Source organism: Plecotus auritus (genome assembly GCF_963455305.1).
Source record: "Plecotus auritus genome assembly, chromosome: 5".
Taxonomy (NCBI): Eukaryota; Metazoa; Chordata; class Mammalia; order Chiroptera; family Vespertilionidae; genus Plecotus; species Plecotus auritus.
In genome coordinates this window covers 158,289,437-158,315,281 of record NC_137776.1, presented here as the reverse complement: position 1 = coordinate 158,315,281, position 25,845 = coordinate 158,289,437, and the positions used below count along the sequence as shown (strand labels likewise).

The following is a 25,845-nucleotide window of genomic DNA, read 5'->3' as shown; positions in this document are numbered from 1 at the left end:
AACAAAACCTACTTCCTGGATTCCTTCTTTCCTCTCTGGACCACATCCTCCCTGTCATATTCTCCTCTTTTGGGTGTCTGAGTCTCTCAATTTTCCCCCGGATGAGGTCACACACTCTATACCTGCAGGGGCCAGGCAGGTGATGAGGGAGTGAGGCGGCCAGGTGGAGCCAGCATACTGGCCTTCCGGGGAGAATGCCACTTCCCAAGTTCCGACAAGAGTACTGTCCCATAAAGGAGAACACTCAATCTTGTCTGATTTTCTAGTTTGTCAAGTGTGAAATTATCTGATTTTTAAATCCTGGCAACCAATTCACATATTAAAACCCTAAAAGCCAAGAGCCCAAACCCAATATTCATGGGTCAGCTTTGGCTGGCAGGCCATCAGTTTGCTGCTCTGACTTAGATCTTTTGGGAAGATGCTGTTAGCCAGAGGCTTGGCCTCACTGGCTTTTAAAGTCCCCTCAACTTCACATCTATTAAACATTGAATTTGGATAAGATTAATAGAAAAAGTTGTCATGGCTTTTAATGCTGTAGCTAAAGAAGGTCTATCGTGTGACTTTCAGACAGTTAGAAGCAGTGGGATGGAGCCCCTGTCCCCTTCCCCTCTGTAAGGCTGGCCCTAGTGGATGTTCTAACCAGGAGTATAGAGGCCAGAGGTGCTATCAAGAGAAAGGAGCACTTAAAAGTCTAACAATTTTCAAAATTATGGCGGAGCAACAATAAAAGTGATTTTGAAAACTGGCTTGATCCCAAGTCAAACAGGACTCTGTAATAGCCATTTTAGAAAAGGTAGTGGTAACTGGAAAGAAATAAAAGCCATGCTGATTATGAACAAGTGCTTTTTATTCACTGAGCTTTGATGGCATAAGGTATCTTCTTGCACATATAAGTCAAGCAGCCCTTTAAAATTACAGAATTTCGAACAATTTTATTTTCAAAAAATGATTAATTTCTATACAAAATCCTCTACTTCTCCTAAAGGTAGGAAATAGCCCAGCCAGCCTGGCTCAGTGTTAGCATTGACCTATGAACCAGGAGGTCACAGTTTGATTCCCACCTCTCATATGTTTGGGTTGTGGGCTCAATCCCCTACATGCGGGAGGCAGCCAATCAATGATTCTTTTTCATCATTGATGTTTCTAACTCTCTCTCCCTTTCCCTTCCTCTCTGAAATCAATAAAAATATATTTAAAAACCAAAAAACAAAACTAAAGGTAGGAATAGTTCTAAACAATTTAAATTAATTCAAAATTCCTTATCAATTTTTTTTTACTAATAGAGAAGAAACAGGCTGAGGTTAATCTTTTTACTAAAACCTATGGGGAAAACATCATATAAGAAAATGATCCTATCTAATAAAAGAGTAATATGCAAATTAACCACCACTCTGCTACACCCACAAGCCACACCCACCAGCCAATCAGTAGCGAGTATGCAAATTAACCCAACCAAGATGGCTGCGGCCACGGAGAGAGCAGGAGGCTTGGGTTTCCCTGTCAATGGAGGAAGCCAAGCTTTCTTAACACCCTGGTGGGCCCAGGCCTCCACTCAAGGCTGCAAAGTTTCAATTATAGAAGATAAATAAATCCCAGATACCAGGGCCTCTGCTTGGGTCGCTGGGGGGCATGGCCAGCCTGAAAACCACCACAGGCCCCTCTCCCAGGCCGCCCCATGCCCCAAGGGAACCCCCACCCTGATCCGGGACACCCTTCAGGCAAACCAGCCAGCCCCCACCTGTGCACCAGGCCTCTATCCTATCTAATAAAAGAGTAATATGCAAATTGACCATCACTCCAACACACAAGATGGCTGCCCCCATGTGGTCAAAGATGGCTGCCCCCATGTGGACACAAGATGGCCACCACAAGATGGCCAGCAGGGGAGGGCAGTTGGGAGGGACCAGGCCTGCAAGGGGGGACAGTTGGGGGGTGATCAAGGCTGCAGGGGAGGACAGTTAGGGGTGACCAGGCTGGCAAAGGAGGGAAGTTGGGGGCAACTGGGCCTGCAGGGAAGGGCAGTTGGGGGGGACCCAGGCCTGCAGGGGAGAGCAGTTGGGGGAGACCAGGCCTGCAGGGGAGGGCAGTTAGGGGTGACCAGGCCTGCAGGGGAGGGCAGTTAGGGGCAAACATGCTGGCAGGGGAGCAGTTAGGCATCAATCAGGCTGTCAGGGGAGTGGTTAGGGGGTGATCAGGCTGGCAGGCAGAAGCAGTTAGGGGCAATCAGGCAGGCAGGCAGGCAGGCAGGCGAGCAGTTGGGAGCCAGCAATCCTGGATTGTGAGAGGGATGTCAGACTGCCCGTTTAGGCCCGATCCTACTGGGATCGGGCCTAAACGGGCAGTCTGACATCCCTTGAGGGGTCCCAGATTGGAGAGGGTGCAGGCTGGGCTGAGGGACACCCCCCCCACCCGTGCACAAATTTTGTGCACCGGGCCCCTAGTTAAATATAAACAGATTTCCATAGATAATGGTTATCTAATCAAAGAACTCTGGAAGTAATTATTGACATACAATTCCTTAAAGCTGTGTGGAAGTTAGCACTGACTAAATTATTAAAATGGGACCTCTAACTGGACAACATACCCTAATGACCTGACATACTTAAAAACAAACATCAAACAATCTACACTAATAAAAGAGAAATATGCAAATTGACCGTACCTCTGCAACACCACCAGCCAATCATGAGTGAGTATGCAAATTAACCCAACAAATATGGCTGGTTAATTTCCATGTGCAGATGTGGAGCGGCCAGGAGGGGCGGGATGCCTGCTAGGAGGGGGAGGGCGGGGGGCAGAGGGAGCTACAGGATGGGCACTCTGGCCGGAGCGGAGAAGACTGAAGGCTCCAGTCGGAGCGAACACCAAAGACTCTGGCAGCAGCAAAGGCAGAAGGCGGTGGCCAGAGCGAAGGCCTGGGTCCTGGGTGCTGGCAGCCAGGGGAAGGAAGGCCTATTGCACGAATCTTCATACAACAGGCCTCTAGTGTTCTATAAGTCTAGTATTCTTGTCTAAGACAGCTGAATTTTATATCTGAAAACCAGTAAACAACCACATTTGGATCATTTCCAATTTTGTTACAAACTCAGACTTCAATCATTATCAAGATCAAAACTGAGAGGGCATCTCACAACATGATTACAAATACATTCAAGTCTTTTTCAGCAAACCTCCTGAGCTTGTAACATACAGTACCTGAGATGGTATCGAAACCATTTCTCGTAGAAACCGAGAGGGAATTTCCCTGAGCTCAGATACTTTTACAGATGTCACGGTGCCGGAGTCCAGGAATTGAACATCAAGAGTCCGGCTGCTGTGAACGTTCATGATCTGCAATGGGACAATTTGGTTCATTAGTGAGCACATCCCAAAGGTCAAAACGGTTCTGTGCCATTACATCTTGTTCAACTCTAAATTGCATGTAAAAGCAACACAGACTTCCGTTACTAAATTATCTCTTTTTTAAAAATGTATTAATAGGTATTCTTTAAGAGTAGAATTGATTTCAACATCTAGTTGTTAATTTATTTAATCAGTACCAATCACTAAACTAGTAATAATCAGTAAAATTATAAACGTAATATTTACTATATTTTCAACTCTAGGACACTACCAACTATACAACAATCTGACACATTGTTATGTATTGCTGATTATAGGATGCAGTCTTCTCTCCACAATATTAAAATGTGAGAAAAAAAACTATTATGTCTTAGCAATGAGGAAATACAGAATAGAGATAACTCAGAGACAGAATTTTACTTTTAGCAAGTAAATGCTATATATTTTTCAATCCTAAATGGTATTTTGTAGCTCTGTCAGAAAACCCAATGATAATTATCTTCATTTGTCCTAACTAAAAATTTGAAACTCAGAAAATCATAGAGAGGTAAAATAAGTCCAAATTAATAATTCGAAAATGGGAAAATTACACATTAAATCAAGGCAACATTTGATTTGGGATCAAATGGCAACCTCACAATGTAAGATACTGGGTGCATCTTTAAATGCCCGTAATTTCCCTTAATAAGCCATTGTGACATTTGGCATCATTGAATATAGTTACACTGGCCAAATATAGCCCTAGGAGGATGGTCATCTGGGCAGGAACTTCATGCCTACAACTGCACTAATTGCCACCATAGGAATGGTGGTGCCTTCAACATAGTGACTGCCATGAATAACTGAACCAGTCTTGGCATGGAAGTCAGATTTACCAAAAGTAAAGCCTGTTCCACTGCCCCAGAGAATACTTAATTAATACAATTTTTAAATCTCTTAAGATATGATAAACACAAACAGCACAGTGAAGCAACATTTTAAAATGTATTTATTTATTCAAACATATACACTGAATATTTATATTGTAGGCATGGTATATGTTAAATACTTATTATATCCAGGCATAATTGGGCCACACAGATATACTTTTGCATTTTAAAGAATTCCTAGTCTCATAAGAGATGATACAAATATATAATCATAAAATAATGTAGTAAGGGCAATAATAAAGTTAGGAACTATGACAACATAGAAGATGGGCACCTGACCCAGACAGGAAGTAGATGTTAGAGCAAGCTTTCAGGAGGAGAAAATGCCTAGAATTGGCATTCACATATATCCTATAATTGAATAATATATACATATATATTCTATATATTATAATTATCCTCTTAGTCTTTTATCCATGCTTTTACAAAAACTGATTTACAAAAATTAGAACATATTATCCTGTAGAAGGTGAATGCAGACCACTCAGGATGTGTTTAGAGGAAGAGTGATGGCAGGGAGATGGACGACCACAAAATAAAGCTGACGGGATTATAGAATAAGTTTAAAATGAATAGGTACTGAAATTGATGTGCCAAGAGCAAATATAACATTTCAACACATGATCTGCTTTTCATTAATCCATTTTCCTTCCTTAACTTTCTATGTGCATCACTAAAAGAATGAACACTTTTGCTATCTCAAAGATATTCAATATACAATTTGATAGTAATAAAAATAGTACTAGATATTATTCTAAAGATTTGAGCATATGCTGAAAAGTTTTTTTTTGCCAAATAGGCATAGCCTGAAGAAACTGAAGTTGAGAGATACTCGACAAAATTTTGCTGCCCTTTAAAAGGTCACGAACAAGAAAGACAGAGCAACTGCCAGGTTGGAGAAAACTGAGAGGACATGACAAATAAATACAACTTGGAATCCTAGACCAGACAAAGGACATTTGAGGGACAATCTGGGAAATGTCAGTAAGTTAGTTAATAATGAAGTGTAGTTAATAATATCGTGTCGATGTTAATTTCCTGGTTTTGATATTGGTTATATGCAAGATGATAACATTTGGAGATGTTCAGTAAGAGGCATATAGGAACTCTGAACTATTTCTGCAATTCTTTAAAAGTCTAAAATTATTTCAAAATAAAAGTTTAAAGAAATTAGTATTTGTGCATTTATATATTATACACTAAACATCACAAACTTTAAAATTCGATAATGCCATGTTCTTTTTAATGAGTCATGTTTTTGAAGTTTATAGTTAAGCACAAAACTCTTGTCCTATAACCCCTGCCTTCTGACACACATTCAAATTAATGACAAGAATTTCTTCAAAATCGCTGTGTTTGTTAAAGTAGACATGACCAAATTTTATTGAAATAAAGGGAAAATCAGTATAATTTAGTTTTCAATATGTTGCTTACACAGTATTAAAAACCAATAGAGCAATGGTTCTTACCTTCTTAGGGTTAGTTTCTTTGAGAATCTCATGAAAATTATGGATATTTCCCCCCAAAATACATAATACACACACACACACACACAATTTGCAAGAACCCTGAAAGTAGAGGTCTTCACACCTAGATTAAGAACCTCTGTAACAAAGGAAAAACAGAGAAAATAAAATAAAGCCCAAATTTTCAATTTTTACAATTGGGAAAACTAGCTATATTTTAAAAAAGACACAAAGAAAGGAAATGAACAGTAACCACAAAAAATAAAAAATCCATCTTTGGAAAACATACAGAAATACATGATAAAATATAACAAACCTTTCAAATTCATAACTGAGCTCGGAAGAAAATAAGACAGTCATTAGGGACTGGAAATAGAGGAGTGTGTGAACACTGAAGCCAAAGCCATTCTGGGCAGGAGGGAGAGAGGGTTTGAGACTCCCCCAAAAAGCTGGAACTCTCAAGGGCCACAGCTTTGATGGAAGGGCGGCTGTGGAGAGCAATTAAGCAATAATCTAGTGAAGCTGAAGATAGGTGTTTCCTATACCCAGAACTCCCTTCCCTACATATGTGCCCTGGGGATATGCACAGGAAGGTCTGTGGTGACATTGTTCATAACAAAAAATTAGAAACAACCTAAATATCCATCATCAGGAGAATGGAATGATAACGGTGGCATATTCACACATGGTTATTTCACACAGCAATGAAAACAAATGAACCAGAGCTGCACACATGGACATGGATGAATCTCAAAAAGAAAGAAATGCATGTCTCAGAAGAACCAATACATTTTACTATTTATATATATTTTAAAAATATATTTTTCATCTAGTTATACCATATTCATTATTTCTTACTATAAATATTTATACTCATATTCATTTCTATATTTCTACTACCCGTATATGAAAGTATCTAGATAGTAAAAGTGTATGTATATAGATACAAACATAGCAAAAGTAAAATGAAATGAATAGGAATGAGAAACACCAAATTCAGGGGTGGGAGTAGAAGGGGTTGAAGACAGGGAGCATCGGCCATGTTGGTCATATTTTATTTCTCAAACTGCTTTTTCCATTTTTTAAAAAACTTGTTTGTATGTTTGAAATATTTCGTAAGTTAAAAAAAAGTCAAGTGATGAATTTTTACCTCTACTCGCAACCATTTTCCTTTGCAATGGAAGAGGCAGATCTTCCCACAGAACGGTAAGGAAACGAAGTACTCTGAGGTCATGTGCTGCAAAACAGAATGCATGACACTTTATTACTCTCAGCAAAGAGCATCTGCTGCACCATTAGGGAAACATTGTGCGGCACAGGCCGACCACTTCACCCACACGCTATCTGATCTAAGGATGCAAGCCCAGGGTCACAGAACTTCTGCCTCGCTTCTCTACACTTGTTGATGGCAGCAATCTATGCTCCTTTCCTGCACATGGCTCATAAATCAGCCTGTTAAAATGTCTACAAAGGCCAGTAGGGAGGTCAGTGTGATTCATACAGACTCTGGCGCCATCAGTTAAACGTGAAGAAGGAAGATGAACTCGACAAAGAGAAGAACAGTTTGGATGAACAGTGAGGAGCCTGGGCGAGCTGTCAATAAGGTCTCTTTATTCATCACTTAACAGTTAGATTCAAAAACAGGATTTTAAAATATGGACATTAGTGCCCATGAAAGCCAACACATCATAGCTTTAGGTCTCTTCATTCTCCTCTGCTCCACCCTTGAAGCTGGGGACCTGCCACAGTATCTTACTCTTCTCCACCGGTCATGCCTCCACTTGGGTTACAATAACACCAGGGACTATCGAGAGTGCTTGTCACCACCATAGGTTGTAAGCACATGCATGCAAGTGAGCACTGGCATCAGCCTCTCTGGATGTATCAGATTTCTCCAAGATAGACTAGCAAATCAATCCTAAGTACTGACCTTGAGATCTATCTAAAACATCTCTAACACAGAAAGAGGCAAAACTATAGGTTTAATGCCTTAATTCTAGGCTGCAGTCTGAATACAGCCTTAACCTGATTCAGCAAAAACTTTGGGAATACCATTCTATGTAAAATACTAGGTTAGGTACTACAGCACCTAAATGAAGTTGGCGCTTACCAGTAAAGCTCAGTCTCTGCCCTCAAGAAGCCTACACTCTAAGACAAACCCCTACACAAACAGCTAAAATTCAGTACTGCATAAGTGCCACGAGGCCTTAGTGTGCTTCGTACGTTAGAGGCCAGGGGTCACTTCCAGGGTGAGGGGGACAGGGTGGAAGTGGCATTAGGGTTTAGTAACTCAGAAATCACAGCATATTCTGGATTGTGATTATAATGTCCTAATGGAGCTAAAGAAATCACTTTAGAACCTTAAATCAAAACCTCCTCATATCCTGATTCAGAAAAGAATACTAGATTTACAGGGTAAGAAGCTCGTTAATAAATTTAAACTGCAGAACCACATTTACTGAGGTGGTAGGTTCTCAGAGACAATAAAGAGCTTGGGGCGGGGGGGGGGGGGGTGATGCCAGAGGTTTTATTCTCCTAAATTCCATGGTTTCACCATTGCCCAAGGCAGAGGAGCCAGCTGGCTCTGGCAGACAGGCAGGCACTGTAGGATCATCACCTGCTCTTTGTAAGTAACAAATCTACCCGTTGCAGAGCATTTACGTAATTAGCCAGGCTCTGTGCTCATTAAGCAGGCTTGCATCTTGTTCTCCTGACAATCCTATGTGTACACAGTTTTACCCTCATTTTACAATGGAGAAACCAGTGTGTGTGGGGAAGGGTTTTGTTTTGTTTTACATTAGCAGTCTGTGGCTATCACCCACTATTCTACCTCAAACTATTCAAGTTACTCATATGTATATAAATGTAGAGGCCACTCTTATTTGCAATTTCAGGACTAACTTTAGAGGTAGATGATGCTCTGACATACCTTACAATGGAAGTAATCCTCTATCTTATGCAGAAGGTCATTGAGCTTGTTCAGCCCCTTACAAGGCACCTGGCAGTAGAGTGTGCCATCAGAGCAAATATTAGTCACTCTGACATTTGTGTACATGGCATCAACCTGGAACGAACAAAGGACATGCAAAGGAGGCTTGAGAATAGAGTACAGTTCCTCCCTACCTAAGGGGTGTCTATCTAAAAATCTTCTAAGTTCGCTCCAGCTGTTTTGGCTCAGTGGATAGAGCATCGGCCTGCGGACTGAAGGGTCCCGGGTTCGATTCCAGTCAAGGGCACGTGCCCAGGTTGCAGGTTCAATCCCCAGTAGGAGGCATTCAGGAGGCAGCCAATCAATGATTCTCTCATCATTGATGTTTTTATCTCTCCCTCCCTCTGCCTTCCTCTCTGAAATCAATAAACACATATGTAAAAATCTTCTAAGTTGGAGGATAAATAGGATAGAATAAAATTCATAACTTAAATGTAAAAACTAATTTAGGTACCACTCTTTCCAAAAGGAATATCTGATATCATCTGTATCAGGCACAAAATAGACTTTTTGCATACATTAACTTATTAACACTTTCCATTGTCTGAAAAGCTGAGAATATCCTTCACTTTAGTTTATTTTCTCTCCATTAATTTAGAAAAAGAATTATTATGTAAAACATATTTTTGCAATATTACAGAAATGGAAATAAAAAACTCTCACCAACTCAATCCCTTTATCACCTACTTTCTAATTTGTGTCCACAGGCCACAAGAATTTTATAATTTAAAAAATGTTTAATCATAGTAGAGGTTTAATTTAGCCATCTTTAGTCAAATCATAATATAAAAATAATTCACTGTTGTTCTACTCATTAAAACAAATATTTTCCCAACATTGCCATGAAGCCTTTAAAAGGATCATTTTTAACATCTCATTCTTTACAGTGGCTGTTTTATAATTTATTTATTTATTTTTGTTTATTTTATAATTTATTTAAAGGTTTTATTCTTTGTGGATATCCATGTTCTTCACATTTTTAAAATGTTAAAGCTAATCTATAATTCTATAATAATAAAAGTATAATATACTAATTAGACCGGACGACCTTCTACGAGGGAAGCCTAGGTTCCGGGTGCCAGAGGGAAGCTGGTGCTGGCAGCCAGGGGAAGGAAGGCCTACTCTTGCACGAATTTCATGCATCGGGCCTCTAGTACTTTAATAAACATCTTCATTGATTTAATTTTCTTGTCTTTTGTAATATCCTCCCCTATTATCTTTGCAAAATAGTTTCATATGAAGTTAATACATACTTATTATAGAAACTGGAAAATGAAACAAAAATCCAATTCCTAATAATGACCATTACGGTTTTGGCATGTTCCTCACTTCCAGCCCCTCTGCCCCTTTTTCTCAATACGTATGTAATCTGTCTGAATCTAGCGTTAGCCTAAAATTTACAACATCCTTTTCTGATAACTTCCTTTCCTGTGATAAGTGTAACAGATGACAGTAGTGGTCACAGTGGTACCTGAAGGTGAACCTCGAGTGACTTGTCACATATTGCCTTTAAGCAGGTGGCATTGATATTGATATCATCTTCTCCTGAGGTATCGTACAGAATAACAAGTGGAATATCAGCTTTTTCAAGAATTTCCACTGCAAAGATCTTCCCACAAGTTAAAGATTCAACCACCTTCACTAAACCAGGATCATCACTGAGAGCTTCCAACCCTGAAAAACAGTGAATATTTTACTTTCTACTTAATTAGAAGAATCATTTTAAGATGGATAGATGGATTATGGGTTTTATTTATTTACTTCAGAGAGGAAGGGAAAGGAAGCGAGAGAAAGAAACATCAATGAAAATAGAGTATCATTGATCAGCTGTCTCCTGCATGCCCCACACTGCAACCCAGGCATGTGCCCTGACTGGGAATTGAACCATGACCTCCTGGTTCATAGGTCAAGGCTCAACCACTGAGCCATGACTGTCGAGCTGGATTCTGTTTGTTTTGGATACTTATTACAGTTATGACTCTACTACAAAATTCTTAAATTTTATGGGGAAGCTGTGTTTTACAATCTCACTTAAATAACCAGCTTTAAGTTTTAAAATATCTATACTAATAAAAGCCTAGGTGGCCCTCGCACCCTCACATCATCACAAGATGGCCGCCCCATGTTGTCACCAGGTGGCAGCCACAAAATGGCTGACAGTGGAGGGCAGTTGGGGGCAAACAGGCCAGCAGGGGAAGGCAGTTGGGGGCGATTGGGCCAGCAGGGGAGGGCAGTTGGGGGTGACTGGGTCGGCAGGGAAGCAGTTAGGCATTGATTGGGCTGGCAGGGGAGCGATTAGGGGGTGATCAGGCAGGCAGGCAGGCGAGTGGTTAGAAGCCAGCAGTCCTGGGTTGTGAAAAGGATCCCAGATTGGAGGGGGTACAGGCTGGGCTGAGGGACACCCCCCCCAGTGCACGAATTTCGTGCACCAAGCCTCTAGTATATTATAATGTGAATGCCTTTTTGAATGCTCACACTAAGGCAGGCAATTTAAAACAAGAAGAAAAATTGGGCATGAATCAGAATTTCTACCTTAGAAGAAGTAACCTTCACCTTATACACAAACATATATTTTTTAAAAATCTAATACATAAAAAATGCTATCAATCATGTCTGCCCATCATGTATTTGTAATGTTCTTTCTAAAAGTATATCCTTGACTTTTTTCATTTTCTAATTAAATATACACAATTATTTCTTTCTTATAAGATGAACATGCATTTATTGGAAATTTAGACAACCACCCTTCCTTCATTCTTTTCTTCTTTCCTTCTTTCTTTTAAGTATACCATGATGACCCTAAAGATATCAAAGAACTTTCTGACTTATTGTAGAAAGATTCAATAGTGTTTATCATAATACGGATATAGAGGAATTTTGTTTTAGTCTAATTACTCTTTAAATTCTTTGAAAATTGTAATTTCATGTATCATATATATGACAACTTTAAGTTAATCTATTAAACTAATTAAAACTAGTTCTCACCTCCCCAATGGTACTATAATGTCTATTTCTATATTTATCCCCGTTAGGTCCATAAGCAAAAGCTCACAGGCTCCCTCAGAGCAACATTTCTCTCATTCTTGTTCTGTTCTCCAGACATATGACTTTATCGTTCTTATCAATTGATCTTTCATTTCAGCATCCTCAATCTTGTCCTGCTGACACGTTCTGTTCAAAACTAACTCCCACAGGTTTGTAACAGGCTTTTAAAATAACTTTAGATTTATCCCACAGATAGAGCCAAACCCAGCTCCTCTGACACAAAGATTTACTCTTCCTGGGAAGGAGATATTTCTTCACAGGGCTAATCTCATGAAAGAATTTTGATCATTTTCTGAATTTAGCTCAGACTCTTTTGGCATGATGCATACATATTTCAATGTCTTTCTTCATCACTAACATGGCCACTGTATCCTCATATACTTCCAGGTTATCCCTACAATGTCACTCTCACACACGTGCATTCCTCTATGCTTCCTTGAGGAGGAAAGGAAAGAACAGTGACTGCCAGAGACTGCACATGACCTGTAGCCAAACTCATGCTTGGGCGCACGAAGGTGTGTTACTTGGTAGTAAGCAGCATCCACAGAGTCCATCTCGCTAGGAATGAAGCTGGGAGTCACTTCAAAACAGTTTGAACAACATGATTTAAACTGATCAAATTCCATGATGCAGGGCCTCCAGCAGTTGTTAGTGGGAAATTTAGATTAAAAAAAAAAAAAAACCCTTTAAGATGACCAACAGACATATTTATAATAAAATAAAATATGTATGTTCTATATAACAAAAATATAATAAAAACATATTTTTATAATGATCACATCTTATGAAGATGATATTAGACATGACTTTATTTATACATTTCAAATATAACACATTTTAACACCTTGGGATACTTAGCACATTTTAGGATTTGACCACAAAGTACAATGGTAATCAAAATGGAAAGAGCTTTCAAAAAAGTTCCTCTTACCTGCTAGCTTACACTTTGTAGCTTGGAATGAGAGGGAACAGAACTTTGGGTTCAATTTGTATGCTTTGCTCTTTTCAACATTTTCACTAAATCCATAGTCAACATAGCATACCTAATGATAACAAAAACAATGTTTAGATTCAAGTAAAATTCTTTATCCTCACTTCTTAAAAAATCACTTGATGTACTTAATTGGTTCCATTTTATTCCATGATCACCATTTAAGTGGGGCCACACTGCCTGGGAAATGCCAGGAGAGGTGCCCCTGGCTTAGCCTGGAAGAGAAAGGCTGGGGCTGCGACCAGGGAAGCCAGGGCTCCCGACTTCCAGGCCGCACTCCTCTATTGCACTTTCCAACGGGGAGAAAACGGAAGCCTGCTGAGCTCTGATGCTCTGTTGTTGCCACTTCTCCGCAGCATACCCATCTGGGTCTGCCAGCCACGACTGCCCACCTTTCATTAATATCATAATGCTTATTCCTTCTTGGATTTGTATCCGTAGGCAGCACTACTTGTTCGTAGAGAGCGAGTCACTCTAATGGTATTTATCAGATTCTAAATCCCCAAAGCAGCATTCAGGATGGCTGCTCTCGGCTATTATGCTTCTAGGGACTGAGATGCTTTCTGTCAATGACAACAACGATGCCATGGCTGGGTGACACTGAATTCTACACGTAAAAACAAACACTTGCTTGTTTTATTGTTTTCTGGGTATAAAGCTGGGTTAGGCCTTCATCTAGCTCAGCAAAAGGCCCCAAATCTGCTGGACAGAGCTCTGTGTTTGCAGAAATCTGCATGACACTTCCTCACCATTAGGGCAGATCATTAAGAGTCTGGATAGTATTTTTAAAGTATTAGCAGAACCTTCCATTGAAAATGACTCTAAAAGCAAAGCCCTTTTTTGGAGAGAAAACATTAAGCTGTGGTTTAGAATGATAAATAAGAATCTGAGGGAGACTGGGAGACTGCTCCTCTAGTTAAAGCAGTTGCTTGTTATTACAAAAACAAAATAAAGCAAAACCCAGGGCACAGAAAGACTAAGTAATAGTTTTACTTCCTGCAGCAAATTAATGTTCACAGTTTCTTAGATCCTAGATTACAGTACCAAACACACAAAACAGAACTTCTTTCAAGCAGAGAATCTAAGGAAGATAAGGCCAGAGACCACGCAGGCCTTTCCCTGACCACCTGAGCACTGGATCGGTGGAGCCTGTACATGGCCTGTTGGAGAAGACCGTCTCTCAGAGTCCATATCGACTCACTGCTCCCTCGGCCTAGATCTTGGCAGGGGCCCTACTGCAGGCAGCCTGCCATTTCAGCTCACAGGTCCATGTCTCCAGTCTCAACTTAGCACCTGTTCTTCCTCCCACAGGCCTCAGGATTCAGGCAGCTTTGTTTCCTTTAATAGCTACCACCACCTACCACTTGGATTCTGCTCTTCCCAGACCCACATTGGAGATTAACATGACCGGACAGTAGGATATAATATGTGATCGTGATTCCTGGGAAATTTAGAATATATTCCTAGCACCAACAGACTGAAGAATAACTGCTCTAAAATCTTCAAAAGTGTTCTGTCAGGTTTAGAGCTTGTTTTCTTTTTCTTTTTTTCTAAATCATGATATCATATATTTGTATGGCAGCTGACGACTCTGAAACATTTGCCCATGGGTTGCCCAGCTTGACTCTCCACACTGTAGTATTTCTCTCTTTAATGCTCTGGATCAGCACAAACAGGCTCAGAATCCTGCTACCAGGCACCAGTCCATTCCTGGTTCTCTAGCACCATCAAGTGGCCAAAGATCTCACTCACAGCACCACCTGAGCAATAAGCAGCAGACTCCCGAGATACGGGTCTGGTCAGGCAGACTGGCACCAACCTCATGTTCCCGTTTCTCATACTCACCAGTCGTGGAGCCTGCTTATATTTCCGTCCGAGTATAATTCACACTGAATTAAAAATGCCCATTTAAAGTGTAGTTTGATGGGTTTTGACAAGTGTAGATACCACACAATCAAGATAACAGACCATCTGCCGCTCCAAATTCTTTCTCCTTTGCAATTAACCCCCCTCCACCCCCTGTCCCAGGCAACCACTAATCCGAGTTCTACCATACAGATGAACTTTTCCCTGTCCTCAACTTCACTAAATACAGAATTCTGTATTTAATATTATTAAATACAGAATTATTCAGCAGTTCATGACTTTTTATTGTTGAGTAATATGCCATTATATGGATAAACTACAATGTATTTATATATTCACCTGTTGGTGAACATTTGGGTTGTTTCCAGATTAATACTGTTAATAATAAAACTGCTACAAACGTGTATACAAGCCTTTTTGTGGACCCATGTTTCCTCCTGTGTAAATACTTAAGGTCCATATGGTAAAGATTTTACTTTTAAGAAACTAGAAACTAGCCAATTTTTAGATTTTCAAAGTTAGGTCATCAAATCGCTTAAAGTTTTATCTTGGTAGATTTGGTTAAGGAATTTCCTAAATTGCTCTGTGAATGGCAAACAGTGGCTGGGTGGTCAGGGTATCTCCTATTGAACAAACTGGGTAGGAAACAGCCAGCCTCCCTTTCTGACCTCCTGACCCTATATTTGAAGGTAGGGTTTCAGAGGAGAGTACCTGATGAACTGAAGCTCGAATTCAGAAAGTAGCTATCTGCACTTAGGGACACAAAGGGGATTATTTGCCAGGGGCTGACACTAGCACAAGGAACAGTTTTTATTTATTTTTAATTTATTTGTCCATTGCAGTTAGCATACAATATTACATTAGTTTTAGGAACAGGTTTTATATTATGGGACAGAGACCATAGAAACAGAAGTGTGCTTCTGTGCTTATAAAATCGAGACAAAACAGTGTTTTCAGGGCCAGAGAGTTCTAGTTCTCGGTCTCTGCACTGAGGGAAAGAGGAGGCAATGGGGAAAGGCTGACCACCAGAGATACGCCAAGTCTTGGAGTCGTAGAGCCTGCTGAGGGGAGAGACTGGTGAAAGCTGACTGAGAAGGCAGGCCTCTGAGCATGTCCAAGTCCTATTTGGGGTCCTCAGCAGATTGCAGAAGAGGGGACAGGAAGGGTGTGATCTCCTCTGATCTGTATTGTTTCCCTCACTTTGAAGTACTGACCTTGACCAGATGCCCACAGAACTGTGATCAGTATTTATTCTTTTTCCCAGGCAATGAGAATAAAGGGCTCTTCCTGATTACATCATGGGTTTCAGACACTTCCACAGAGGAGAATTTTTTGTGGTTGTTTTCACTAAAACTTTGAGATAATATAACTACCACTGGCTTAAAAGCTGGCAGTGAAAATCTTTTATAGATTATCTTTTCAACCTCTGGAGAAAATAAAACAGTTTATTTATTGTGTCCTTAGGGTACACTATCGGAAGCAGCATTTTTATTTGAAAACTCATGTGCTTGTCTTCAGAATGCTACGGCAAAGTAAACAAGTGCTTGCCTTGATTCTGTTCCCTTCTGTCGAGGTGATCTGGGCCCGTAACCAAGCATCCTCCTCAGCATGGACGGCCAGCAACTGCCCAACATGCACAGTCTGGACTGGTGTGATCCTCGGGGTCTTACTGTAATACTCCTTCATTTCATCTTCCATTAATTCCTGAGCAGCAGAGTAGTCTTTGCCCACATACCTGGATTAGTTAAAGAGGAGAACACAAATGAAGCAACACAGGAGGAGGCAAACTATAAGAATTCATTCATATAACTGTTTTCCTGCCTCCATCTTTGGTTCCAGTCTCAGACTTGCTTACTTCAACAGGGAGAAGAACATGTATTTAGCAAACAATTATATCTAACAAAGGAAAATGTAATATTGTGGCACTCATGCATAAAAGAACAAGGTCCAATATACCACACAACAGAGCAAAAAATGCTTGAGCACATCCAGTAGTTGGGGCATCTTCAGGAGGATAGGCTGAGAAGACTCCAGGGAAGGGAAAAGAGGAAGACATGGAATATGGAGACTCCAATGGAGACCAGACAGCAAGAATGGACAGAGATTTTGAGTAAGGCTGCTGGAGAGCTTTGCAGATTACAGGAAGAGAATCTAGTTGATAGTTTTGCCTTAACTAAGGCTGGGTCTAAACAAGGCCCAAGCTCTGAAAACCAGTGAAATTTTAGTACAGAAAAACAAAGCTTTAAACACAACCACGTGACAACCCCTCCCCACCTTACTGAACAAATTACAACAAAACGTTGAGTTCTGATACCGTTAGAAGGGGTAACATGTTATAGCAAAATGCCTGACATTGTGTGCTTCCTGAGAAGTATGTGTTCAGGAGATGTTCCTATTTCCTTCTACAATTTTCTGCTGCTGACAACTGTAGTCACCGTGTCCCAGTTCATATTACCAAAACATACTATTTCCTTTCTGCCACAAACAGGCTGTTGTAGTTTTGCCCTTCAGTCCTCAGAGACAATTCCATCAAAGGCCTCCTTCCAGAATGCAAAACCTGATGAATCAAGGTGGCTCCTGTAACAGGTGATGTCAGCCACATGAGGAAGGCTTTTCAGCTAGAAGGCTAGGCTATCACCTGGCCAGGGAGATGGTGATATGCCATAAGTACATTGTTCTTTGTATTGTTCTAGCTCTTACCTAGAGTCCAAGTGCTCCTACTGAGCATTAAGATACCATTCCTTTCAGAGGGTTCTCATGTATTCTTATAATTATCACCAGAACAGAAGATACCCAGTCATCCTACTCATTACGAGAGGCGGGGGGGGGGGCGGGGGGGGGGAGGGAGCTTTAAAACATCATACACAATATGGAAAGAATGCTTCTTTTGAGGCAATGGCCATTTTAAAACCAATTATTACATACATACTACTGACTCCAGAGACAGCTATAGAGCTCTGTCACACTTTGCATTTACTGAGCTTTAAGAAGGCACTGCCTAAAATGCAGCTGCACTCTGGCTCTGAAGTCTCTTTGAGACCTGAAATTCCACCCAAGTGCTCATTTCCTGGGACTGGAGTCTCACATGGCCTCCCTGCAGCGCTGCTCCAGCCCTGGGAGCTCACTGGCAGAGAGAGGCCTGAACAGAGCCCTCGGGCTTAGTTGTTCACCTCGCACAGGCTCCTACCGTTGAGAAGGAAGGTAGTGAGAAGCCGTGTATGATCTGCAGGCAGATTCTGCAGCAACCAGTGGAAAAGGATGGTTACACAGCTTGGTGGAGTAGGCGGATAATGTTACAGTTGGTAATGATAGTGGTTAGTAGCAAGAATGAGGTCTTACATTGTCCCCAAATTACCTGAGCAATTGGGCAAAGAATGTATGGAGGACAATTTAGGTATGCCATAAGTACAAAGTTAATTTTTGAGACCGGAGACAATATCCCATACTTGACCTGAGAGTTCTGTGATAGCACCTCTCCGGACCTTTAAAGAGTCACAGGTCTAGCTTCCAGAGCTTACTGCCTTGCCTGAATGAAGATGTGGGTGTATAACAGGACTCGGCCCATTTGGGATCTGCTGTCTTCAGGACAGTGGGGGATGCCAATGATCTATGGTCAACTGGGGGATGCCAATGATCTAGGGTCAACCCCATGGCAGACATTACCCATCTGCTGAAATGTGCAGTGCTAACTCCAGGATTCAAGTTTACACTGGAAAAGGGGATCTAAATAACCTGAGGACCCTGGGCTGAGTCATCCTGGAATAGACTGCAACCTCCCTACAGAAGTCCTAGAACTGATCCAGATTCCTGCCAATCCTTTGGTAAGGACATCAGAAATCACATGATTGATCCAATCTAGTGCTGTGTGCTTGGCCTCTGACTATGGCACCAATGACTATTGTAACAGATACCAAAGGATACTGCCAAACAGGCAGATCTAGATTTTTTTTTTTATAATGTCAAATAGTAAAAGCTAGTCATGTGTTTCTCAAATCTTTCCTTTACCTTAATTTATGAGTGAACCAAATGGGAACCATAACTCTTGGCTACCTACTTATTTCTTCAGGCCATTCCACATCTTAGAATAAAAACTTTATACATTTACTATCCCTGCATAAAACAGGACTTCTCTAAAGTCTCTGTACATTCTTCTAGTTGGAGCATCCCAGATACTTGATTCTCATTTCATTATCCATTCAGACTTAGTTTATTTAATTTTTTTATCTATTCTTTCATTGAAGGATTTTGTTTTTTGTGTCCTTTCTTTGGGCCTTCCCAGCTCAGCTATGATTCTCTGGAGGAGTAACAGCCCAAACCATAGGACAATTTTGTTGAAGAAGCCTAGGTTCAGTTCTGCTTCAGCCTTCTGCTTTGTCCAGCCACAGCCACAAAAGGGATCTACATAACCTGAGGCCCCAGGCCGAGTCATCCTAGAATAGACTGCAACCTCCCTACAGAAGTCCTAGAACTGACCCAGATTCCTGCCAACCCTTTGGTAAGAACATCAGAAATCACATGATTGATCCAGCCTAAGGCTGATACCTCCAGAGATCCAGCTACACCAGTTCCCATTCTTTTTTGTTGTTGTTAATTCTCACCTGAGGATATATATTTTTTTTCCATTGCTTTTTCAGGGCAAGAATGGAAGAGAGGGGAGGGGGTGAATGAGAGAGAGAAACATCAATGTGAGAGAGACACACTGACTAGTTGCCTCCCGCATGCGTCCCTACTGGGGGCTGGGAAGCAAACCTGCAACCCCTTCAGTGCACAGGCCAACACTTTAACCACTGAGCAGACGGGCCAGGGCCCAGTTCCCATTCTTTATCCTGAGTCAGAAACCTCAAATTATAGTCTTTCAATATTTTTTATGTATTCTATATTCTCTCCAAAACTCCATGTGAAGTGCCTGGAGCTGGACTGCTTTTTGTATCTCCAGTTATCATTAGCCACTCAGGTAATGACTCCTCCCTCCCAGGCAATGATATCAAAAGCCTCAAAAATCAGAGCATCTTTGGGTCCAAGGTCTAATCTGATGTTTTATACTAGGAGGTGGTGCTTAGCTATTTGGACTTTTAAGAAATGCCACAGAGCCCCAGATGAAATAGTATTAACTACCGGGTGGGCGACTTGCTTTTTCTCTGGACTAGGTATCACTTTTGACATAGTTAGCATTACGCTTTCAACGTAGAATTTTTTTCAAGTTCATACCATATTATCATTTCAATTTTTAAAACTGTTAGTAATCCTTTCTCTCAAGAATAGTTGTACATTTTGAACATTTAACACATATTAGAACATATGTAGATCTTAAATTTTTTTACCATGTTTGAGGCCAAGCATCTCTGTCTAGCTATGGAATTGTGCTAGACAGAGATAGTTATGCATCATTTGCTTTAAGCAGGGGGAATGTCAATAAATAGATATTAATTTTTTAAGTCCTTTGAATTCAAGTTGCTCACCATCTAGTGGGCAAGACAAATGTACTTATATAACCACAATGTAGAAGAAATAAAAATTATGTCTCCTAAGAGATACAAACAAAAAAGTTCTGGTATTGAGAGAAATGTGAAAGATATAAAGAATATATTATACTTTATTATACCTCTATAGAAATTATTATTATTATATAGAACTACTATATTATTATTCCTCAAATCCCAGCACCCACATGAAAAATAAGCAAGTAACAACAGTACACGAGGATCCTAAAAATTTAGAAAATAAAACTTGCCTGATAACCACTTCATTTGTGTTGCTCAGTTCAACCACCAATACCGATGGGGATGCTTCCGTTGGAATGACTAACGGAGGAACCGTTATATTCTCAAAAATGGTATCGGCACTTTTGACAACATTTTTTTCTATCTGCAAATATTCTTGTTCAATCATGGACTTGAAAGCATAATCGCCGTGTGCGTGCCCTGCATCCTTCAGGGTTTTGTCAGAGGGCAGTGGAAGTTTAGCATAGAGAATGGCCTTCTTGCGATTTCCAGAAATGTAGTCTATGGTGCATACATCAGAAAGCAAGGCAAGATTTTTTAAGGTATCCTCAGGGAATTTTACTTTGTACGTGTCCTCAAATGCTTTTGGAAGTGCACTGGCCCAAAGACCATTTGAGTATTTCACCAGCAACTCTGCGACTTTCTCTTTAAAGTCTCCTGGCATGACTGTGGGACACCCTTTTAGTGGTGATACTTGTTTTGGAGCAGGTAGTGGAGATGGAGGCACTTTTTCAGGGTCCGGTTCACTTCTCAAAAGCTGCTTTCTCTTAGCTGGATAAAGAAGCAAGTCTTGACCACCATTGTAAGGTTTTTCCACCTGAAATTTTTAAAGAAAGCAAATGACAGATAATTCAATGACTATAAACAATTTGAAAACACAGTAATTCATTTCAAATTTAAGAGCAACAATAAACAATTTGAAAACACAGTAATTCATTTCAAATTTAAGAGCAACACTGTTTTAAAATGAATCAAGAGAACACAAACGTGTACATTTGACTCAACTACGAAGACTTTAATGCATTGCCTTTACCTGCAAATAACACCACGAGACGCATTTCAGAAATAAAATAGCATGAATTTCCCTGGGAGGTATCTGGCCTCCAATAACCCTAGGAAACCATGAGTGGTTCTGCCCTGTATGCTGCATTTCTCATTCAGTTCTCTCTGCCAAATCCAAAGCAACAGTTTACAAAACTGACTGAATGCAAGGTGGGACGAAGCTATGAAGAGGTGTCAGAACTGTCAGAAATAAGCCACTGGGAAGCAAGCTAGGAAATATTTAGATAAAACACAAGTACTGTCTCTCCTCTTCCTGCAATACCCTGAGGACACATTCAGCTTTCCATCATTTAGAAAAAGATGCTCCAGAGGTAAGGTACTGTTTCCACAAGCACCACAGTCCAAGGTTAGCTGAAGTATTACCCCTCCAATAAACATGAGATAAAAATGCCTGGCATTTGTATGTCATCCGATCTCTAATTCTAGCTGCATAACATTCCTGCATGATGGCATCTCTATAATAAGAGAAGAAAGAAAAGAAAAACTGATGTACAGCCTTTTACTGCTAGACCAAAAATTACTGACCCCAACCCAATGCAGCTCATCCCTTGTTTTTGCAAAACCCATAAGCTAAGAATAAATTTTATATTTTAAATGGTTGAAAAAAATCAAAAGAATTGATTGATGTGAAAATTTCATGATGTGAAAATTATATGAAATTCAGTATACATGAAATGTTCCTTTTTTGTCAGATCCCGTTCAGCTATTCCTTAGCTGCGATTGAAGCCCTTAGGAGAGTGTTCCAGACACAAAGGCAATAATACAAGCTTGCAAGAAGTCCTCTCTTCCCTAAGAAGAATAGAATATGAAACTATGCGGGGTGAGTAGCTTGATAGTAAAGAATATTTACTTCATTTTTAAAGTAAAATGCTGAGGAAGAGAGAACATAGATGTGTATAAGTAAAGAAGGTATTGTCTTGCTACCAAAGAGATTTAATAAGTCAAAAACATAGCTAATTTAATATTAAGATAGAAGATTCCTTTTAGTCTGAATATATATTCTAAATAATACATGAGGAAGAATATTAATAAGTATAAATCATTAGGTTTTCCTCTTCATATTCTTCTGCCAATGTGTACTGCTTAAATTTTGAAGACTGAAGAAAAAGTCTTTGCCCCAAAACCCTAAAGCATCAATGGAAGCAGAGGTGTTACCTACAGCACAAGTAAGTTCGTGTTTTGCATCTTGCCAACACCCTGTGACACTTTGAATGCTGCATTAAATGACAGTCACAACCTATGTCCCTTATGGATACAAATATCTAAAACTCCTCATTTTGCTCTCAATCGTTAGTCCACCTCTCTAGAGGCTCATGTTTTTAAATCTGGAATCTTAATATGCCAGTCTTCACTATTCTAAAAGTTTAAGACACCTAATAAGATACAAAAATACAGGTTGGGTCTCCAGAGAAGTTTTGAGAAACATACTTTTGGAGCAAATGAAAAAATAAACAATTCTACGTGAGTTATTCACTTGTCATATAAAATCCCAATTAATGTAAGTTTAGATTTAGGCATGGCAGTCCTCCATGTCCAAAGCCAGCTGAGCCTTCTAGGCCCATCATAAAACACTTCTTCAGTCTTTACCTACTAACCTCTTCTCAATCTCAGTGGGTCAATTTATTTGTCTATGGACCCTCACCTCCCAACAGGAGAGACAGGTAGGTAACATAAACGGTTAACTCCCTGTATCATGGAGTTCAAGCCATCTCCTTTGGTGGTCACAAGATTCTGGTATCTAATATGCCTTACAATTTCTATCCCCACAACTTCATTATATTTAGTTTGATTTCTGCCTCATTTGGAATCACAACTTCAATGAGATACTTCTGGGTTTCTGTAAGTCTGGGGTAGACACATTAGATTTCAGAGATGTGAGACTTAAGGACTTAAAACATCAACCTGTATGTTCACACAAATAAAAGTCTTCACCCTATATACCTAGAAACTTTCTTTTCCTTAATTCTGAGAGATCTAAATGTCTTCCTTTCTAATTTAAATGTGCTTTGAACTTAAAGTTCTTAGAGTAAAATTCCTTTGAGTCCACAAAGACTCACCTGCTAACTTGACCGCATGGCTCAGGTAAACATCCTGTCTCTTATGGAATTAGAATTTTCTTTGGGATTCTAAAACAGAATTGGTATTGACCAATCAAATCAGAAAGTTTTCCAAAACAGTTTATGGGTCTATTGAGCCACAGTTTCATTTCCATTGCATAGGGGTGCTTTGTGCTGAAACTCTAAATTAAGTTCTAAATTTCATTTTATATGGTCACCACCCAAACTCTGCAGCAGTTACTGATGCTAGTGATACTAAGCCATAGGTACTCGAAAAGGGTTAGAATTTATTAGCTATTTTTGTTTAAGAAAGTATGACTGCTTATGGCATATTCCACAGAGATTTAGTCAAAGGTAAATGTAAAAGTTCCTTGTACAGGGCAACTCTTGCGTACAAATCATCTTCCCAGAGAAACTCTTTCTATACATATAATCATTTTATACGCTCCTTATATTTCAAGGCTCATACTCTTTCTCACCCCCAACGCTGTGCCTGGTGAAGACTTTTCACTGATGCTAACTGCAACTATTTGTATTAGGATAAACTTCAAGTCATTTTCTTTCAGCGTGGCTCACGGTTAGGCTCTTGCTCACAGGTTCCTTCAGGATAAAAGGTGCCATGACTAATAACTCAAATCTGAAAGTGGGGGAGGTGTCAGGAGGGAGGAATAAGGAGAAACGTACCGTGCAAATATGAGGCCAGTGCTCACATTGTTGTAAAATTCCTTGATTAAGTTCTTCTTTATATAACTCTTTGTAAAAATGTGGAAGCTTAGACATCCAAATGCCATTGTTATGCTTGTCTAGCATTTCCTTTATGCGGTTTTGAACCTCATCCATTTTATAAGTGTAAGAGGCAGGAGGCGTGACATTTGGTTTTTCAACAGTCTGATTTAAATTATCTTTAAATTAAAAAAATGACAGAATTAACCAAAATGCTCAATTTAGCTTATTCCCATTACCTAATGATTGTGCTTCAGGCTTTGTCATACTTCAGGCTTGTGGGGTCTAGGGATTTAGAAGAGAGCAGCATTAGGCAGAGCAGGACCAGGACAACTTCATTCCAAGTTTTCACCATGAAATAACCAGCAGGGTCAACAGCCACCCACAGAGGGAACCTGGTCCCTTTATTTTGCAAGGGTACTTCATTTAATTTAAACATCAGAATAATCTTGCTTCATAAAGAATAATGAAATTGCCTGGCCGGTGTGGCTCAATAGTTGAGCATCAACCCATGAACCAGGAGGTAGCAGTTTGATTCCTGGTCAGGGCACATGCCCGGGTTGAGGGCTTGATCCCCAGTAGGGGGCATGCTGGATGCAGCCAATCAAAGATTCTCTCTCATTGATGTTTCTATCTCTCCCTCTCCCTTCCTCTCTAAAATCAATAAAAATTAAAAAAAAAGAATAATGAAACATTATTTAACCAATCATTTTCTAACTGTAACTAAGGAAGGTTAAATTTAGATAATAATGATTTAATATGCAATACTGAATTTAAAGCTATATTCCACAAGGCATGAGGATAAAGCCTTAATAGAAAGATCAAAAGATATTTTATAAAAAACTAGAGGCCCGATGCACGAAGATTCGTGCAAGAATGGGCCTTCCTTCCCCTGGCTGCCGGCAATGCCTTCACTCTGGCTGGAGCTGCCTTTTTGCTCTGGCCTGGAGCCGCCTTTCTGCCTTCCCACACTGCCTAGAGGCCCGGAGTGGCTGGGGTGGTGTGGAATGCCTGTGTCATCGCTATGGTGATGACGCAAGTGTCCCACTCCACCCCTGGCCCCTCTGTGCCTGTGTATGCAAATTAACCCACCATCTTTGTTGGGTTAATTTGCATACTCACTCCTGATTGGCTGGTGGGCATCATGAAGGTACAGTCAATTAGCATGTTTCTCTTTTATTAGTGTAGATAATAAACTGTCCAGCTTTTAAGATGTGATCAGTCTTCCCTTTTATTCAAGAGAAAAATAATTTGGCAATATACAGAAGTTCAAAAAACAATCCACTTACACTAATCATCCTAGTCTCAGTTTATAAATATAAATAAAAAGTTTGAAGCTCACAGATAAGTATTGATGGTTTTTTTATTTCCCCAATTCATATCATTTATCTTTCATAAATAAAGTGTTGACTCTCTTACTCATTTAATTTTTTATCTCACTCATATGTGGAATATAATGACCAACATAATTTGATGAACAAGAATAGATCCAGAGACAAATGGGGGAGGGGGGTTAGAGAGCAATCAAAGGACTTGTATGCATGCATATTAGCATAACCAATGGACACAGACACTGGGGCAGTGGGGGCTTGCCCAGGTGGGAATGGCTGGGGGGTGGGGGTGGGGAGTCAATTGGGGAAAAAGAAGACATATATAAAACTTTAGACAATAATAATAAAAAAAAATTCTTCACTCCAAAAGGAAAATAAATAAATAAAATAAAATATAGAGTGCCTGAGTTAACATCCTAAGACATTAAAGAAATTTGAGTGTTCACGATAGTTGATAGTTCTGTTATTTTAGGAACTATGAGATTCATTCCAGATCTTATTTAAATTTCACTGGAATACAGATCAAAGTACTTTAAAAATTAC

The 25,845-nt window shown here is 40.0% G+C and overlaps 1 protein-coding gene across 2 annotated transcripts in view; it reads right to left on the bottom strand.

Annotated features, from left to right (window-relative positions):
• Positions 1-25,845, bottom strand: part of TDRD7 (tudor domain containing 7) — a 58,581-nt gene that overhangs the window by 10,313 nt on the left and 22,423 nt on the right. The window contains exons 6-13 of one of the 2 annotated variants that reach the window (XM_080668598.1): positions 23,933-24,150; positions 20,360-20,946; positions 16,177-16,363; positions 12,703-12,814; positions 10,198-10,400; positions 8,667-8,801; positions 6,888-6,974; positions 3,196-3,330 (exon numbers count right to left, since the gene is read on the bottom strand). In XM_080668598.1, coding sequence (XP_080524724.1) covers positions 3,196-3,330; positions 6,888-6,974; positions 8,667-8,801; positions 10,198-10,400; positions 12,703-12,814; positions 16,177-16,363; positions 20,360-20,946; positions 23,933-24,150 — 1,664 coding nt within the window. The remainder of the gene's footprint in view (positions 1-3,195; positions 3,331-6,887; positions 6,975-8,666; positions 8,802-10,197; positions 10,401-12,702; positions 12,815-16,176; positions 16,364-20,359; positions 20,947-23,932; positions 24,151-25,845) is intronic. The other variant, XM_080668599.1, reaches the window with a different exon arrangement.